Raw genomic sequence first — 19,599 nt, 5'->3', positions numbered from 1 at the left:
GAAAGATGATGGTTTGGGGAGTTCAGCATAGTTTCTTTATAAAATGTAGGATAATTAAGTGCAAATTGTAACTGAGGAAATATTATGAGCTGTTTTAATTTCCAAAACCCAGCATTCCCTATTTTCGACTTATTCTCAACCCATAAATTTTGAAGTTTCAACGGTTTTTCTATAAGTATTTGTCTGGGTCATTGTCTCTCGTGCAATAGGAATGGGTATTTCACCAAAGCATATTTTTCATCTTCTGAGAAATGCGCATTTGGTATATTAAGCAGTTTTTTATTCGCCAACTCTTGAGTGTGTCCCACGATATATACCATACGAATTAGGAAGGATGCAGATTTCATTCCTGTTCTATAATCTAACAATTAACCTAGTTTTGGGTAATGAACCAGGCCAGGTGTTAGATTTGGAGGTAGGTGAGCACTTTGGGGGCAGTGACCACAATTCGGTGACGTTTACGTTAGTGATGGAAAGGGATAAGTATACCCTGCAGGGCAAGAGTTGTAGCTGGAGGAAGGGCAATTATGATGCCATTAGACATGACTTGGGAGGGGTAGGTTGGAGAAGTAGGCTGCAAGTGTTGGGCACACTGGATATGTGGAGCTTGTTCAAGGAACAGCTACTGCGTGTTCTTGATAAGTACGTACCGGTCAGGCAGGGAGGAAGGTGTCGAGCGAGGGAACCGTGGTTTACCAAAGAAGTGGAATCTCTTGTTAAGAGGAAGAAGGAGGCCTATGTGTAGATGAGGTGTGAAGTTTCAGTTGGGGCGATGGATAGTTGCAAGGTAGCGAGGCAGGATCTAAAGAGAGAGCTAAGATGAGCAAGGAGGGGACATGAGAAGTGTTTGGCAGGTAGGATCAAGGAAAACCCAAACGCTTTCTCTAGGTATGTCAGGAATAAAAGAATGACTAGGGTAAGAGTAGGGCTAGTCAAGGACAGGGATGGGAAGTTGTGTGTGGAGTCTGAAGAGATAGGCGAGATACTAAATGAATATTTTTCGTCAGTATTCACTCAGGAAAAAGAGAATGTTGTGGAGGAGAATGCTGAGACCCAGGCTATTAGAATAGATGGCATTGAGGTACGTAGGGAAGAGGTGTTGGCAATTCTGAACAGGCTGAAAATAGATAAGTCCCCGGGGCCTGATGGGATTTATCCTAGGATTCTCTGGGAAGCCAGGGAAGAGATTGCTGAGCCTTTGGCTTTGATTTTTATGTCATCATTGGCTGCAGGAATAGTGCCAGAGGACTGGAGGATAGCAAATGTGGTCCCTTTGTTCAAAAAGGGGAGTAGAGACAACCCCGGCAACTATAGACCGGTGAGCCTCACGTCTGTTGTGGGTAAAGTCTTGGAGGGGATTATAAGAGACAAGATTTATAATCATCTAGATAGGAATAATATGATTAGGGATAGTCAGCATGGCTTTGTGAAGGGTAGGTCATGCCTCACAAACCTTATTGAGTTCTTTGAGAAGGTGACTGAACAGGTAGACGAGGGTAGAGCAGTTGATGTGGTGTATATGGCTTTCAGTAAAGTGTTTGATAAGGTTCCCCACGGTAGGCTATTGCAGAAAATACGGAGGCTGGGGATTGAGGGTGATTTAGAGATGTGGATCAGAAATTGGCTAGCTGAAAGAAGAGAGAGGGTGGTGGTTGATGGGAAATGTTCAGAATGGAGTTCAGTTACAAGTGACGTACCACAAGGATCTGTTCTGGGGCCGTTGCTGTTTGTCATTTTTATAAATGACCTAGAGGAGGGCGCAGAAGGGTGGGTGAGTAAATTTGCAGACGACACTAAAGTCGGTGGTGCTGTCGACAGTGCGGAAGGATGTTGCAGGTTACAGAGGGACATAGATAAGCTGCAGAGCTGGGCTGAGAGGTGGCAAATGGAGTTTAATGTAGAGAAGTGTGAGGTGATTCACTTTGGAAGGAATAACAGGAATGCGGAATATTTGGCTAATGGTAAAATTCTTGTAAGTGTGGATGAGCAGAGGGATCTCGGTGTTCATGTACATAGATCCCTGAAAGTTGCCACCCAGGTTGATAGGGTTGTGAAGAAGGCCTATGGTGTGTTGGCCTTTATTGGTAGAGGGATTGAGTTCCGGAGTCATGAGGTCATGTTGCAGCTGTACAAAACTCTGGTACGGCCGCATTTGGAGTATTGCGTACAGTTCTGGTCACCTCATTATAGGAAGGACGTGGAAGCTTTGGAACGGGTGCAGAGGAGATTTACCAGGATGTTGCCTGGTATGGAGGGAAAATCTTATGAGGAAAGGCTGATGGACTTGAGGTTGTTTTCGTTGGAGAGAAGAAGGGTAAGAGGAGACTTAATAGAGGCATACAAAATGATCAGGGGGTTAGATAGGGTGGACAGTGAGAGCCTTCTCCCGCGGATGGAAATGGCTAGCACGAGGGGACATAGCCTTAAACTGAGGGGTAATAGATATAGGACAGAGGTCAGAGGTAGGTTCTTTACGCAAAGAGTGGTGAGGCCGTGGAATGCCCTACCTGCAATAGTAGTGAACTCGCCAACATTGAGGGCATTTAAAAGTTTATTGGATAAGCATATGGATGATAATGGCGCAGTGTAGGTTAGATGGCTTTTGTTTTTTGACTTCCCATGTCGGTGCAACATCGTGGGCCGAAGGGCCTGTACTGCGCTGTATCGTTCTATGTTCTATGTAATCTAACAATTAGCTTTTGTTACCCTGGGCTAGGAATAGAGGAAAAAATGTGCACCAGATTGTTGGGATTTGCCAAAATAAAATTTGAAATTCTAATCCGAAATTCACAATTCCCTTAACAAGTTCTTTAAGGAACATAATTGGTGGCAGTCAGGTTTCCCATTTACATCACCCAACAATGCTTTGAAGATTTCAAACTATCCCAGAGATCCCAAGATGACTTCCAGGATTGCAATTAATTTTCAAATCCTATCCACATTGAATTCCGACCCTACAGTCCTTTGAAAATCCAGCCCCACTTGTCTTCAATCGACTGCAGAGAGTAAAGTGCCAAATTGTGAATCTCTGCAGACCAAGACCATGGTGCAAAGTGCCACATGTGTTAATATAACATATTTTGATAACCAGAGGAATCGTTCATAAAGTCTCTCTAGTGTGACACATGTTACATTCATGCTATTGTCTCTCCGAATAAAGTTAATCTTTCAAATATGTGCAAGAATGGCATACTGCATTTGATCTCCTGAATGTTATGCAATAGTCAATGGTCTCTATTAGCTATGGACGTGTATTTTTATAAAACAGATTTGATGGAGACATAGCTTCCTCATATTTTGTTTCCTCCATAGGTTTGAGTTTATTGTGTCTCAAGCAGAGTTACCGAAAAGAACTCTGGATTTAGCTGTAAAGAATAGTGGTGGCTTTTTATCAAGGGACAAAGGGCTTCTGGGAAAGGCAAGTATTACTTTCACTTTGATCTAATTTCAGACAAAATGCACCCGAGGATCATCACCACTATTCTCTGTATTTATCAACACCTTGGGCGAGATTCTCCACTCACGCGCCGGTTGGGAGAATCGCCTGGGCCGCCAATATTTCCCGGGACGCCGGTCCGACACCCTCCCGCGATTCTCCCAAGCGGCGGGAACGGCCCGGTCGAGTTCCGTAGGTCGGAGAATCGCCGGAGACACCCAAAATTGCGATTCTCTGGCACCCCCGCTATTCTCCGGCCCGGATGGGCCGAGCGGCCAGGCCAAAACGGCAGGTTCCCCCCGGCGCCGTCCACACCTGGCCGCTGCCGTCGTGAACGGTGCGTGAACGCTGGGGGGGGGGGGGGCGGCCGGCGAGGGGGGATCCTGCACCGGGGGATACCTCAAATGTGGGGTGGCCCGCGATCGATGCCCACCGATCGTCGGGCCGTCCTCTCTGAAGGAGGACCTCCTTCCTTCCGCGGCCCCGCAAGATCCGTCCGCCATCTTCTTGCGGGGCGGACTTCGAGAGGACGGCAACCACGCATGATCGGGTTGCCGCTGGTCAACCCGCGCATGCGCGGATGACGCCCGTTATGCGGTGCCGGCCGCGTCATCTATGCGGCGCCGCCTTTACGCGAGCGACAAGGCCTGGCGCGTGTAGATGACGCGGCCCCGATCCTGGCCCATTGTCAGGGCCTGAATCGGTCGGGATCGGGGCCGTTTCGCGCCGTCGTGAACCTCGATGACGTTCACGACGGCACGGCCACTTCGGCGCGGGAGTGGAGAATCCCGCTCCTTGTATTTATATAGCATCATTGAAATAGTTAAATATTCCAAAATGCTTCACATGTGTTATCAAACAAATGTTGACACTGAACCACATGAGGAGATTTTGGGATAAGGACCTATAGCTTGGTCAGTGAGGTAGGTTTTATGGAGTATCTTATAGGAGGAGGTAGAGAGTTAGGCAGAATGTAAAAACATAAGAAATTGGAACTGGAGTATGCATTCATTCAAGCCTTCGAGCACACTGAGATCATGACTGAGCTTCTACAACATAATTTTTCTTCACTATCCCAGTATCCCTTGATGTTTTTACTATATAGAAATCTATCGATCTCAGTCTTGAACATACTCTCTGACAGGGCCTTCACAGCCCTCAGATGGAGAATTCCAAAAATTCAATGACCTACCCCTTATTCTGACACTCCCCTGGTTCTAGAACCTCCCAGCCAAGGGAAACATCCTTTCTGTATCTACTCTTTTGAGCCCTGTAAGAATTTGTTATGTTCAAATGGGATCACCTCTTATTCTAAACTTCAGAGAATAAAGGCCCAGTCTACTCAATCTTTCCCATTCAATAATCTCTATATCCCAGGAATTAATTTATTACATTTTTATTGCACTCCCTGTCGAGCAAAAATATACTTCCTTGGGTAAAGAGACCAAAACTGCGCACACTACTCCAGATCCGGTCTCATCAAAGTTCTATATAACGACAGTAAGACGGTCTTCCAAGAGGATTTGAGTATAGGAGTAATAAAAACCAACATACCATTTTCCTCTTGAATTGCATGCTGTACCTGTATGTGACTCGTGAACAAGGACATCCAAGTTCCTTTGAAATTCAGCATTTCCAACCTATCACAACTAAGAAATACTTTGTTTCTGTTTTTCCTACTGAAGCCGATAACCTCACATTTCTCCACATTGTATTCCATCTTCCAAATGTTTGCCTACTTGCTTAGCCTCTCCAAATCTCCTTGAAGTGTCCTCACAACTTATCCTTCCACCTCGGAGGGTATGCCAGAGTTTGGGCAGCTAACAGTACAGCCAGCGGTGGAGCAATTAAATTTGGAATTATGCAAGAATCTAAGGAATACAGAGATCTGGAAAGGTTGTATGGCTGGAGGAGGTTACAGAGAAAGGGAGTGGTGAGGCCATGGAGTATTTGGGAGGGAAATGGAGAAAAAAATGTTAATATTGAGGCATTGCCAGACCAGGATCCATTGTAGGCCAGTGAATAAAGGATTGTAGGTGGATGTGACTTGATCAGAGTTAAGATACAAGGCCACGGGCCACAGGTTTTTCGATGAATAGAAACCTATGCAGAAGGAAAGCTAGCAGGCGCCTGCAATAGTCAAGTCCAGAAGTAATAAATACACTGATAAAGATAGCATACAAGTTGAGACACCTATGGATGTCAGCAATGTTATAGAGATGGAAGCAGGTGATCTTGGTGATGGATCAGAAACCAGATATGATTTCAAATGGTTCAGCCTCCGGCATTTGCCATAGAGCGGAATAGAGCCGATGGCAATGGAACAGAATTTGTGATGGGAACCGAAGATCAGGGCCAGAAGAACTTCTTAGGCAGACGTTTGTTGCATTTTCGAATATGACTTTGGTCACCTTGTATCATTGTTACTCCGATGAGATGTAGCTTGCTGGTTATTCAGGAGAGAAACATAGAAAATAGAACAGTAGGAAGATATTCGGCCTTTCAAGCCTGCTCCGTCATTCATGATGATCATGGCTGATCATCAAGTTCAATACCCTGATCCCACCTCTTCCCCCCCCCCCCCCCCCCCAATTTCCCTTGATCCCTTTAGCTCCAAAAGCTATATCTAATTCCTTCTTGAAATCACACAATGTTTTGGCCTCAACTACTTTCTGTGGTAGCGAATTCCACAGATTCACCACTCTCTGGGTGAAGAAATTTCTCCTCACTGCAGTCCTAAAAGGTTTGCCCCTTATCCTCAAACTGATTCCATATCTGGAAAATGTCAAATCCTGTTAGAATTTGCACTTATTTAAGAGCTTGTGTGTGTTGAATGTGAAGGGAGAACAGGACTACTGGCAATAAAATAAATGGATGGATTCCTAGCTCAAAGAATGGTGATGGTAGATTGACATCAAGGCAGAAATGTAATGAAAATAACCTCCATGAATGCTGATTATGTACCATAAAAATGAAAAGGGCTGGACCATGTTTTGTAATTAACCAGCAGAACTCCAACAAAATAAAGGAGGTATAACACGGAGTCCAAAACTAGAGGGCATAAATATAGTCACTCAAAAATCTAATACAAAATTCGGTAGAAACGTCTTTAACCAGAAAGTGGTGTGAACATAGAACATGCTACCACAAGCTGCAATTGAGACAAATAGCACAGAAGCATTTATGGGGTAGCTGTATAAGCACACGAGCAAACGAGGAATATAACACCATTCTATATAATTCTATGTACCGTCAGGTTAACTGAGTGACGAACTGGGATTGTATCCCAACTGCTACATTAGAAATCTGTAAACTGAGATCAAGTCAAGAGCCAGTTTTTAAGTGGCCTGTACTATTCAGTTGCTGTATTTCAGTTTGCAGTGATGGCAAATGGAACATTGTACATGTTGGCTGGTCAGTAATGTAACCAGAGCATGACAAAATAGCTATGAGAAATGGGAGAAGGGGGGAAGCAACGATTTTGAGATGTTAAACTCCTTAAAAATCAGTGCTTGTGTTGTATAATTTTTTTTTTTTAAAGACTTGTTCGTCGATTTTTAAAAAAAATTAGTTATCTTTTAGATGAAAGGGAAATGTTTAAAATGTGCAATAGTTCAGTCAACCTTTGAAAGAGGAAATTAAGGTAATAATTCCAGTCTATCGTATGAGTTGCTCTGTAACCCTCTACCTTTAATCTTCTTTCATTGTAGCTTCTAATAGAAATGAAAGAGGAGGTGATTAAAGGCTCAACACAGTGGTAAGTACTAAAAGATTGACTACAAAAATTAAACAATAAAGCTAGAACGTTACCTTATTTAGAAATGCAGCATATTTGTAAATGCAGATTATACTTTAAGCTTCTTCTTTCCTTTACATTGAAAATTATCTCCCAAGACACTTCACAGAATCATAATGAAAAGTGGATGCTGAGCTATAGGGGGAGATATTAGACGGGATGACCAAACTTTTGCCAGATGTAAGGTTTTACAGAGGATTTCTTTTAAGGGACTGTGGGGGTTGTTGGGGAGGAAATTCTACATCATGAGGTCGGTGTGGCTGAAGATGTTTACCATTGGTGGAATGAAGTATTGTGGGTGGGAAGAGTTGAGCCAAGCACAGGGGATAGAGGATCCCTGAGTTTGAGGGCAGGTGTTGAGGGGCTTGAGAAAGTGAGGAAGATGGGAAAGGTGATAGCAATAAAAGGGCTTAAACACAAGGATGAGAATGTTAAATATAATGTGCTGCTTTGGTGTGTGGGTCAAACTGAGTTAAGAACAGTACTGATGGAAAGGACTCCGTTCAGGCTAGGATTACAGACAGCAGCGTTTTGGATAAGCTTAAGGTCAGCGAGTGGAGCACTATAATAGTCATTGGAGTGAGGATTCTTTGCTACCAGTCCGGATGAAATGATCAGTCGAACACCTCGTTACTTCAACGTATACTTTATTTCACGGCTGGGACTTGAGCACTGTACATCAGAGTGTCTACAGATGCAAGTCGAAGTTAATACAGCAGACAATTACTTGTATAATAAAACGACAATGGTTCCTTCCCAAGGACAGCCCCTTTAGAGGATGCCTGAGAAATACAGCATTCTGTGGCTCTCAGCTAAAATATAGTTATCTGTAGAATTAGAAACGATTCCCAAGGCCGTGTTTTGTTACTGCAACTGTCTAGCGCAAAAACATAAGAGATAACATAAATTCCATTAGACCAAAGGTTCTCTTTGATATTTCATTTTCCCATCAAGCTTGATTCAAGATCCAGACTAAAACTTTGTTTGACATTCGAAAGCTTGAGCCATATTCTCAGGAGTAGGTGAGGGTTTCAGTAACAGATGTGTTCAGGTGGGATGGAGGCAGCGATGTGGGTGATTGTAATGATGGGAAGACTAAAGTATACGTTGGGCAGCACGGTAGCATTGTGGATAGCACAATTGCTTCACAGCTCCAGGGTCCCAGGTTCGATTCCGGCTTGTGTCACTGTCTGTGCGGAGTCTGCACATCCTCCCCGTGTGTGTGTGGGTTTCCTCCGGGTGCTCCGGTTTCCTCCCTCAGTCCAAAGATGTACAGGTTAGGTGGATTGGCCATGATAAATTGCCCTTAGTGTCCAAAATTGCCCTTAGTGTTGGGTGGGGTTACTGGGTTATGGGGATAGGGTGGAGGTGTTGACCTTGGTTAGGGTGCTCTTTCCAAGAGCTAGTGCAGACTCGATGGGCCGAATGGCCTCCTTCTGCACTGTAAATTCTATGATGGAATCAGAAGAAATATGACATTGACAACAGTTTGGTTTCTTCAGTCTGAGACAATGGCAGGAGGGGACTGGAGCCAGTAGAAAATGTATTTTTGTTGTGTGCCGTAAATGATGGCTTTGGTCTTTCCTGTATTCGGCTGTTTTATATTATTATGATTTGCAACATCTCCACGTACTTAAGACAATTAATTACTTTTCAGTGTGCCAGCATTTTATTATGTTCGTATGCACGGAAGCCATTTTAAGCACAGTATTCTGATAAATGACCTGTTTTTGATGATTGAGAAAGAAATGCTGACACAAGGAGAACTCTGATTTTCTTTGAATAGCATCTCTTAGAGGCTATCTGAACCACTGGAGCAGGCATGAGATGTGGAATTTAATATCTCACCTGAAGACACCTAACAAACACTCCTTGGCACCATTCCTTGGTGACATTTCCCTGTATCTTACATATTGTACACCATCAGCCAGAGTCGAGGGCAATGTAGCTGAAGTTCCAACTGCTCCACATAAACAATGGCTTGGACTTTCACTCCCGAGAAAATCTGGAGTCCGGATATCTCGGGGGGGGGGGGGGGGGGGGGGGGACTGCTCCAAATGATGGGATTGTCATTCCGTGGGGAAGGGTGTGGGCTAGGGTTCAACTCCCCCACCCACATGTGCAGTTCAGAGATGGCTCCTTACTACAGGTTGGTTAAAAGGCCTGCCTCAGTTCCCTGCAGTGTTGTCCAAGTTTTCTTGAACATTATGCCCTCTAGCCCTCACCCGCCCTTGCACACTGCACACACCCTATGCCCATATATGCCAAGTTATCCCAACCCATGCCCCCTGGCCTCTTGTATACCTTATATCAACTTAGTGCCAGCTCATGCCCCCATTCACTATCCTTTGCCGTTACCCATGCCAACTCACCCAATATTTACCATTGGCAGACCTCGTGCTGTGTTCTAAACATCTCTATTACAGACTTCACTATATAAACACTCCTTCATGAAAACCCCATTCAGTACATTTAAATTCCCTCAAGTACTTAAACCCACGTAAAAACAAACACTTGTATTCATAACCCCGCATCAAAGACAGCTAATCCTTTAATGGTCTCTATGAACTGTCAATACAATTGTAATAATGTTGGGTTCAGGAAAACAGCCCAACATTAACAATGACAGCAACTAGGTTTATGTCAAAAAACAGCAATTGAAACTACTAAAACAGATTTTTCTTCAACTTTTTCAAAGCATTCTTTTCCCAATTTCTAAAGGGCAGACTATTTAAAAGAAAAATTTGACAGCCTGACAGTTCCACAGTCTTTTCTGCCCTTCATGAGCATTTAGATATGCTCTAAAAATGTGTAACTCACATTGCCGGATGAGGCTCTTGCTCTGGTGAAAATGGGGCCTGTTGAACTCAACATTGTGTTTAGGTCCCTAATACCGATTGTAGATAGCTGAGGCTACAGCCCTGATCCTTGCGACACTCCATTATTGACTGCCTGCCAATTTGAAAAAGCCATTTTTATGCCCATTCTCTGCTTTTTATTCATTAACCAATTCTTTAACCATGTTAAAATATTAGCCCAAACTGCATGAGCTCTTATCCCTTTAACCTCACCAAATGTCTTTTGGAAATCCACGCATACATCTACTGATTTCCCCATCATCTGATCGCCTAGTCACATCCTCAAAAAAATTCTAATAAATTTATCAAACCGGATTTCTCTTCAGTAAAGCCATGTTGAATTGTTCTAATCATACTATACTTTTCTTGGTCCATTGTCAAGAGTTTTTAATAATAGATCCCAGCATGTTCCCAGCAACTCATGCTAGGCTAACTGGCCTGTAGTTCAGTTTTCTCTCTCCCTCCTTTCCTGAAAAATGGTGTGACATTTACCAACTTCAATCTAATGGGGCTATTTCTGAATCTACGGAAATTGGAAAATATCACATCCACGATCTCTGCAGCTAACTCTTTTAGAACCCCAGGCATGGTATAGGGTAAGGCCATCAGGCCCTGGGAATTTGTCAGATTTTAATCCCTTCAGTTTTTCCAACACTTCTTTTGATATTAATTTCCTCACTCTTCTTAGCCCCTAGGTTGTCATCTATTTATGATATGAAACTTGCGTCTTCTACTGTGAAGATAGACACAGCGAGCGCAATTTTCCGAAGTGTCATTTTGGGTGGGTTTCACGGGGTGATCCAAATCTGTATTCGCCGCACTTAGTCATTTTATTGGGAGCTTGGGACACTGAAAAATTTTACATTTTAGGGCGCACTCTACCGACCATGTCATGCCAGGCTAGAGACTGGGCGGGCCGGTTAGATGGTGGGAGAGACCAAAATTGGATTTCCGATCTAACCGGCCCACTCCCATTGACGTGATGTAGATCCCGCGGCAGCATGGTGAGAAACCAATAATCATCAATTAAGACCAATCTCCATCCTGTTACCGAACGGCCTCCCATGATCTATTCGCCTCGCCAGTGAGCGGACACGCGGACCCCGTTTAGTACACCAATTTAAAAGCATGAAGTTGGTGGCGTGGCTGCTGTGGGGATCTGAGGAGATGAGTAGCCATCTTCGAGATCGGACAGTCAACCGGGGCCCGGGTGGGGGATGGGCATGGTCGGGGGTCGGCTGCCATTGTTTTTTGGGGGGGGGGGGGGGGTGCTGTGTCCATGGGTCCGACATGCCACCCCCGAGATCATGTATACCCATAACGGGGGCGGCTCCAGTCGCTGCCTGTCCGTCCCACTGAATACCCCTGTGACAGAGCCACATTCGTGGTAAGACGGTGATGGTCACCTTAACTCCCACTGACTGTGGCGGCCGCTGACCATGCAGCTGCAGGCTATTGCAAATGGGGAATTAGCAATTCTAGTAATGTGATCACAGCTCCCAAGTGGATCCCCACGGGTAGACGTGCCACGAGGCAGGTCGTTATTACAGTCTAGCATCCGAATCAGACCGAGAAGCCTGGATACTTTGCCTGAACCCTGGAGTCATCAACACCACAGAGGCAGCAGCCAACGTTCCAGCGCCCATGAGCTGGGCCACAGCACTGGGACATACTCGTGACCAGAGGATGGGTGTGTGGACTGGAGAGGGAGCCAGCGCCCAGTCTGGGTAACAGTACCGGTGGGCGTCTGGGGTCCAGTGCCCGGGGGATCCTGCTGCGGCCGGGGGGTGCATATGTGTAGGGCGGGTTGGGTGGCACCCTGAGGGTTGACGGGGATGAGAGGGTGGAGGACGCTTGGGGGGGGGTCCGAGGTACCCAGGGTGGAAGCCATAGCTGTTCACCAGTCTCTCACCCTCTCCATTTCCTTACAGATATTACATAATGGATGATTTCATGGACCCGGTGGAACCTGTCATTGCTGTGCAGGTGGCCAGATGTAGGCGAAGGTGGTCCATGTGCAGGGCCCCGCCCTGCACCCTGAGGCCCCGGCCGCCCATCAGGCCAGGGAGGGCCCCAGAGGGGGAGACCGGCGACGGCCCAAGGTGTACAGGCGTCGCTGGTCTTTCGAATAAATAACGGACAGCGTGTGCCACAGGAGACTCCGCCTCAACAGGGGGATGGTGCGGCACCTGTACCATGTCCTGGCGGACTTGAAACCACATGGAGGAGGAAGCTATCCGATCCCGGTGACCATCAAGGTCACCACAGCCCTGAATGTGTATACCTCAGGATCATTCCAGGACTCGAGTGGGGACTTGTGCGGCATTTCCTAACCTAAAGCCCACAAGTGCATCCTTGAGGTCACAGATGCCCTGTTTGTCCGGGCAGCTGACGACTGAAACTTTGACCTGGACCATGCCCATCAATATGCCCGGGCAGCAATATTCTCTGCCATCATCGGGATACCCCAGGTCACTTTGCATCCCGGGAACGACCTTCATCAACAGGAAGGGGTTCCACTCCCTGAAAGTTCTACTACTCCTTGAACGTACTACTTGTATGCGACCACCGCCTGAAGATCATGCACGTCTGTGCACTTCCCAGGGAGCATGCACAACAGCTACATCCTGGCCAGTTGGAGATGCCCAGCATCTTCGAGGGATACCCCAGAATGGCTGGATGATTCTTGCGGAATAAGGGGTACCCACTTAGGACCTAACTAATGATGCCAGTACGGAGGTGGGTGACTGATGCGGAGACCGTGGCTGTCATTGAGCACTGCATCAGACTTTTTAAAATGCGGTTCCGCTGCCTCAACCACTCTGGTGGTCCACTGCGAATGCCAGCCTAGCAGTGTTGGCCTCAGTGCACATTCTCCACCACTCAACGGACCAAAACACGGTCCACCAAATGAGGAGACCCACAGTAGACCCACTGGGTGGGGGAAGCGGGCCAGTGGCCACAGAGCCCATCTCTAACATCCATCAACAGAGATTAGAGGCAAGTCGGACTGTTGGTTCAAAAGTGCTTAATGGTGAGTATGTGCATTGTTGTGCACTAATGCCTAACTATCATCTATGTAACCGGCGCCAACTCGGTGTTATCTAACTTTCTTATCTTTTGTGGCCTACCGCTCCTTCGACGTATAACCGCAGAAGTACATCAGAAGTGGAGATGGCCTGCTGTGTGTCTTGTCTTCGGACCTGTGATGCCCTTGGCAGCCGTCCTCTGAAGGACCTGAGTCTGGGTGGACTCAGCTCACATCTCGTGTCATAGGTGTCAACATGCCACCTTGTTCTGCCCATGAGATGTCGGGTTGGGGGATTCGGATGGGCTGAGATGTTCCAGCACCTCCCTTGCAGGAAGCACCGGTATGGGCCCCATCACTTCCTCCCTCCTCTGGGTGCTCGATGGTCCCTGGGCTACTCCATGGAATGGATGTCAGGCCGAAGTGAACTGCGGAGGCTCCACCGCCACCTGGCGCTGCCAGTCCTGGAGACCCGCCCTCGTCTGAGCCATGATCTCAATCATGGAGCACTGAGACTGCAACATGTCCCTCACTGCCTCAGTCATGTCCCTCTAGAAACTGCAGAGAGTCGTGAACACCGCCCAGTCCATCACACAAACCTTTCTCCCGTCCATTGACCCTGTCTACACCTCCCGCTGCCTTGGGAAAACGGGCAGCATAATCAAACACCCCTCCCACCCGGCTTACTCACTCTTCCAACTTCTTCCATCGGGCAGGAGATACAAAAGTAGAGAATTTGCAAGAACAGACTCAAAAACAGCTTCTTCCCCGCTGTTACCAGACTCCTAAACTATCCTCTTATGGACTGACCTGATTAATACTACACTCCTATATGCTTCACCCAATGCCGGTATTTTCTTTTATTTTCATGGTCTAAATTATCTGTTTGAGTTGCTCGCAGAAAAATACTTTTCACTGTACCGCAGTGCATGTGACAATAAACAAACAAAATAAAAAAAGTATGACTGGCTAAGGCCAGTCAGCACCTGACCAATGGTCTTGATTCCCTCAGCCATGACCCATTGTGAATGAGCTATGCTCTGGAGCGCCGCAGCAATGGGCCTGGAACATGTCTACCTGTGACTGGGCTACCCTGTCCTAGATCATAGAATTTACAGTGCAGAAGGAGGCCATTCGGCCCATCGAATCTGCACCAGCGCTTGGAATGGGCACCCTACCCAAGTCCACACATCCGCCCACCCAACCTTTTTGGACACCAAGGATAATTTAGCAAGACCAATCCACCTAACCTGCACATCTTTGACTGTGGGAGGAAACCGGAGCATCCGGAGGAAACCCACCCACACACTGGGAGAACGTGCAGACTCCGCACAGACAGTGACCCAGCCGGGAATCAAACCTGGGTCCCTAGGCTGTGAAACAACTGTGCTAACCACTATGCTACCGTGATGTCCTGCGCTCCAGCCATCGACCACACTGTGTACCCCAAGCCTTGGACACCTTGACCCATGGCTTTGACGCCACCCGTTGAGTGTTGGCCTGGGGAGCAGGCATTCTTGGCAGCATCGACTCCTCCATCTGTACCTGCAGGCACTGGAAAGTTGCTGACATTCCCTCCTGTAAATCTTGGCTCTGTGTTTCATTTCTACCAGTGATGGGATCATACTTTACAGATCGTGACAGCTGTTCCCGTAGATCGGGCAGCCCTCCGAGTCCGCTCACTCGGGAGTTCCTGCCTCCACCTGATGTGCTGCAGCATGTATGTAGTGCTCATCAGAAGGTGACCCAGGAGCCTCTTCACTAAAACGTTGATGGTGGAGGGTGCAGGTGACAGCAGTGACGAAAAGTCAGTGTCTTCCCCAGAGTGTTACTCCAGGGTATGCTGGGGATGTGGCTGGGGAGCAGCAACTCCAGACGGCACGGCTTCGTCTGATGATGGTTCTGCAAGACAGAAGACATGGTGAGATCTTGGGAAGGAGTGGTCTGTCGGAGAGGAGTGACTCACTTGCAACAGGGATATCGCTGTTGTATTGGGCTCAGACTTGTTTGCCGCATGCCGACCTCTGTGTCAAGTACTGCCCTTTCCTTGGCCTCGTCCGCGAGCTGCATTCCCATCTTCTCGACTGGGGTGTAGACCTGCAGTTCAGGAATGCCCCCTCCAGTCATTTGGTGCTCGCACCCATTAAGGACCGCCTTATCCTAGGGGATACAGAAAGGACATGAGACACTGGGAAGCGAGCTATATGGGCGGTCTGTAGCTGATGGCATGGGGCAAGGCTCCTGGCCATCGAGGACAATACATGTGTTGGGGTTTGGTGGAGGTTGGGTTGGGAGGTGCTGATGCGGCATGCTGTTGGTCTCTAGGGAATTGGGGGGTGATGTGAGGAGTGAGGGACGGGAGTGATGCCAGGGGCACAGGTGGTGACTCATCCGGGCTGTCTCAAGGAGGCCATTCATCTTTTTGCGGCACTGAGTTCCGGTCCTTCTAGTGAGACTGGCAGCACTGACCACTTCTGCCACCACCTCAAGCGTTGACGATGCCAGACTTGAGTCTCCGCCTCACCCTGGGAAAGAGGGTCTCTCTCCTCTCCTCCACAGCGTCCAGAACTCTGTCCAGTTCACTTCACGAAAGCAGGGAGTGTTCTTTGTGCCATCTTCTTGGCTGGAATGAGAGTGTGGTGGGTGGAGTACTTACAAGCAGCTCCAGCTTGTCAGGCTCTAGTGAGAATTCCAGCCTCAGCGAATCAGATGCCAGTGGGAATGGGAATTGCTCATAATTCACGTGGGCTGAATGTTCATAATTCACATGTCGTGAATCGCTGAACGAATAGCGGAAAGGTGAAGCGCACACTATGCCGTTCCAGTGGGAACACGGAGTCTCCCAAACGGAAAATCCAGCCCATTATCTTTCGCCATTCAAAATGTACTTGAAAACTCTGGTCTTACAAAACAAGCTGACACGGCTTTTATGATGCAAGTAATTTTATCTCTAATTATCTTCCAGGTATGATTTAACAGAGGATGGAAGCAGGCAGCAGCCTCAAGCCTAGAGAAGGCACCAACCCAGTGTCACCATTGACCACCAATGGGTTTTACCAGTTTTTAAAGAAAATATATCCCAGGAGCACCAGCATCACGTCTAAAGCTTTGCACACGTGCCGATGAATACACCACAAATTTTACAGATGAAGTCATCTTCCCAGTATAGATTTTACTGAATTTTGGCACTGCTTGTTGCATTTTAAAAAAAACTTTTATTTGTCAAAGAAGTTTTTATTGTATTTTTTTTAGTCAAAACAATTACTGGTGTGACTCTCATGGTAGTAAAATGGATAACCTGGGGTGGATGAGTATCCTTTTGGTCAAAAGATTATTTATTTACTGTACAAGACTGTAAAAATACAGTGAGGCAGAATGTTGATCCAGGATTACTTCAGCCTTGTTTTCTGTACGTTTGCAATGTATAACCTGTAAATACAGCAACTGTGATTTATATATTGTATGTGATTTCCATTGCTTGTGAAGGATACTGAAGGGAGAATCTTCCATTTATTGAAGTAACAAGATATGCATGTCTCATTGAGCAATCGCCTCATGCTTTTTACAGTAGCCTTAGTGTACAGTTCTGCATTAGAAGCGTGTGCTATGATGTGACATATGTAGGCCTTTGCTGACTTACTTGTTATGGAACACTTATTACACAGTGTACTTACCAGTGAAATAATGACGAGATGCAATCTCTGGAGGAGGTTCAATCAGGAACCTTTAGTAATCACAATGGAGATTCGGTGATGATTATTTATTTTAGTTTTGACTTTTTGTCGTGGAAATTTGAGCACCATTTATTATTCTCTAGTCCTTGTATTTGTAGCTTTGCCTCTCCCTGGGGAACTTCCAGTGCACAATCACCGTACACTTACCGACTGATAGGACACGCAACTGTTCTAGTTCCAAGATCTTCGACAAATCCATTCTTGATTGAATGGACAGTGCTTAATTTTCTTTCCCTGTAGGCATGACTGTGATCAGAACCTCACTGTGTAGGAAATCATGGAGGAGAATCCATTTTGCATTCCCAGGCATTCTGCTGGAGTAAGAGTACATTTTTTATGGCACTGCTCCCATTAAATGTTTTATTATACATAAATATTAAAAATATTAATGATACTTCACAATATTTCAGACATTGGTCTACTTTTAAATACAGGAAAGCAGATGTTTTTACACTGGTTGCTTTTGACATCTATTGGTGCATAAACGTTTAATTCAACCCTGGTAAAGCAAAAGCTGAGTTGTAATAAGGGGTTGAAAATCCACCATTGAGTAGGTTATTGCAATTTGATTTTGGACATCAGAAGGTAATGTAGGTTTGGGCAAGAAAAGCTAATTTTTTTCTGATTTTATTATCAAATTTCAAACCCCAAATTCTCTTGACATTTTGTTTTACTTACCCAGCAGTGTAATCATGTGCTATAAATATTTGCTGCAGTGCTACATTCTTCATTCTGAAATATCTCCAGACAGAATAGTTAACTTGATCCTATGGTATTTACAGTATTGCTGTATAAGTAATTTACAAGACAAAAGTAGTAAACTTTGTTATGGTGACATGGGGACTGCAGAAAACAACAAGACTTGAATCATAATTCAAAAATGGAGTTTTATTGTCAAAATTTAGGTCATTATAGAAACCAGAAGGTCAATTATTCGAAAGGTTACAGTTCACATTTGTTTTATTCTGCTTGATACAATATTTATTTCCAAATGGACCCAAAGCTTTTTTAAATGAATACTGTTTTTTACAGTCTACTTTTCATTTTATATTTCATCCAAATTATCTGATGTTAAAAATTGCAAACAGCAAGAGTGTGTACTACCTTGTGATGCTAAAAAAGTAGTTGGAGCCATATCATATGTGCGAAAGAGAGTTGCCCTGACATCGATAACGAAAGTCATTCTTCAGGTACGTAAGCATTTCAATACAAATATTATGAGGACTCCAGTTGAAAAACAGACTGCAGAAAATATCAAGTCCATCAAACTGGAATTTACATTTGCAGTAATCCTTGTTCAAACATGGTTCTGCCCCCATTTAATGCAAAAGAACATTTGAAATGTGTCTCCTGCAATTTTCCTGAGAAGTGCACTTTGTGACTTGTGTTACTGTTGAGTATTTGATTCAAGAGGTGGAACACTGCAGCTGAGTCAGTCAAGTCTATTGGTTGAAGCTACGATTGTCTGCTTCATGCAGGTATTACTGTGCCTTAATTATAAATGTATGAAGATATTAAAACATTCATGTTTAAGGACAATTATACTTCACAGAGAATGTTACTTTTAGCAGTTGTATTTATGATATTTACTTTTCATAATTGTCGATGCTGTGGAACGAAATATTTTTCCTACATTGTTCAGCAGCATGTTTTACACAATTGAAAATGGCAGTCTCTTTTTCCATATTTGCACAGCCCAAAACAATAATTTATTAGGATTGCCAAATTAGAGGTCATTATTTAGTCTTGTGCGCTTTTCTTGGTACAAATATAAATAGGAAAATTCAAAACATTTCTCCGTCAAAAAAAGAAAAATCTGTTAGCTTGCGGTATGCAATTAACTAATTTTGTGTTATCTGTGAATTGACTTGCTTGTATTGTGAAGCTGTTTTCCACTGCGCACAGAAAGGAAATTCAGAGAAAATGAATTGATGGCGAGGGAGATGCAAAGCTAAAGCCCGTTTTATCATTGTTTAGAAACTTTGAGGGCTGGATTCTCCGTCGGTGGGATCCTCCGTTCTGCTGGCAGCACACTCACGCCCGCAGATTTCCCGACAGTGGGGTGTGCCTACAATGGGAAACCCCATTGGCTGGCTGCCAGGACGGAGAATCCCGCTGCCGGCGGGGCACGCCGCACCAGAAAGCGGGTCTGGTGCGGACGGAGAATCCCGCTGCCGGCCGGGGCACGCCGCACCAGGGGCGAAATTCTCCTACCCGCCCCGCCACATTTCTGCCCCGACCGGCCGGCGGGAGTCTCCGTAACACCGGCCGGTCAATGGGGTTTCCCATTGTGGGGCAGCCCCACGCCGTCGGGAAACCCCCGGGCGGAGAATGACGCCCCAGAAAGCAGGTCTGGTGGGACGGAGAATCCCACCCCAGGTTTTTGGCTCTCTTAACTTTATTATGAAGTATTTTTTTCAGTTTTTGTTGACTAAATGTGATTGATATCCTGTCCTCTACATCCAACTGTATATGCACACAGCCATGTACAGTGAATAAAATGATTAAGTAAATGGATTTGCTTATTCTTTTGCAATTCAAACATTTTTTTAAATTGAGACAGAATGAATGTAAGCACAAATAAGATTTACATATGACATACAAGTTAGGAGCTGGAATTCTATTAGCCTTCATATAAAAGGTTGGCCAGTAAGGCACCAACCAGAACAGGAGCCCGGTTAGGATTTATCGGGTAGTGCATATATTGTGTTGTAAAGAAAACCATGTTTTATTATTTTACGCGGTGT

The 19,599-nt window shown here is 45.6% G+C and overlaps 1 protein-coding gene across 4 annotated transcripts in view; it reads left to right on the top strand.

Annotated features, from left to right (window-relative positions):
- Nucleotides 1–19,365, top strand: part of LOC140424807 (extended synaptotagmin-2-like) — a 338,421-nt gene extending 319,056 nt beyond the window's left edge. For all 4 annotated transcript variants that reach the window (XM_072508235.1, XM_072508234.1, XM_072508233.1 and 1 more), the window contains 3 exons: nt 3,313–3,418; nt 7,147–7,193; nt 16,084–19,365. In XM_072508235.1, coding sequence (XP_072364336.1) covers nt 3,313–3,418; nt 7,147–7,193; nt 16,084–16,129 — 199 coding nt within the window. In that variant the 3' untranslated portion in view covers nt 16,130–19,365. The remainder of the gene's footprint in view (nt 1–3,312; nt 3,419–7,146; nt 7,194–16,083) is intronic.
- Nucleotides 19,366–19,599: the final 234 nt, after the last annotated feature.

This window comes from Scyliorhinus torazame, chromosome 6 (genome assembly GCF_047496885.1).
Source record: "Scyliorhinus torazame isolate Kashiwa2021f chromosome 6, sScyTor2.1, whole genome shotgun sequence".
NCBI lineage: Eukaryota > Metazoa > Chordata > Chondrichthyes > Carcharhiniformes > Scyliorhinidae > Scyliorhinus > Scyliorhinus torazame.
Note: the sequence above shows the minus strand (reverse complement) of the source record. Positions and strands in the feature narration are given on the sequence as shown.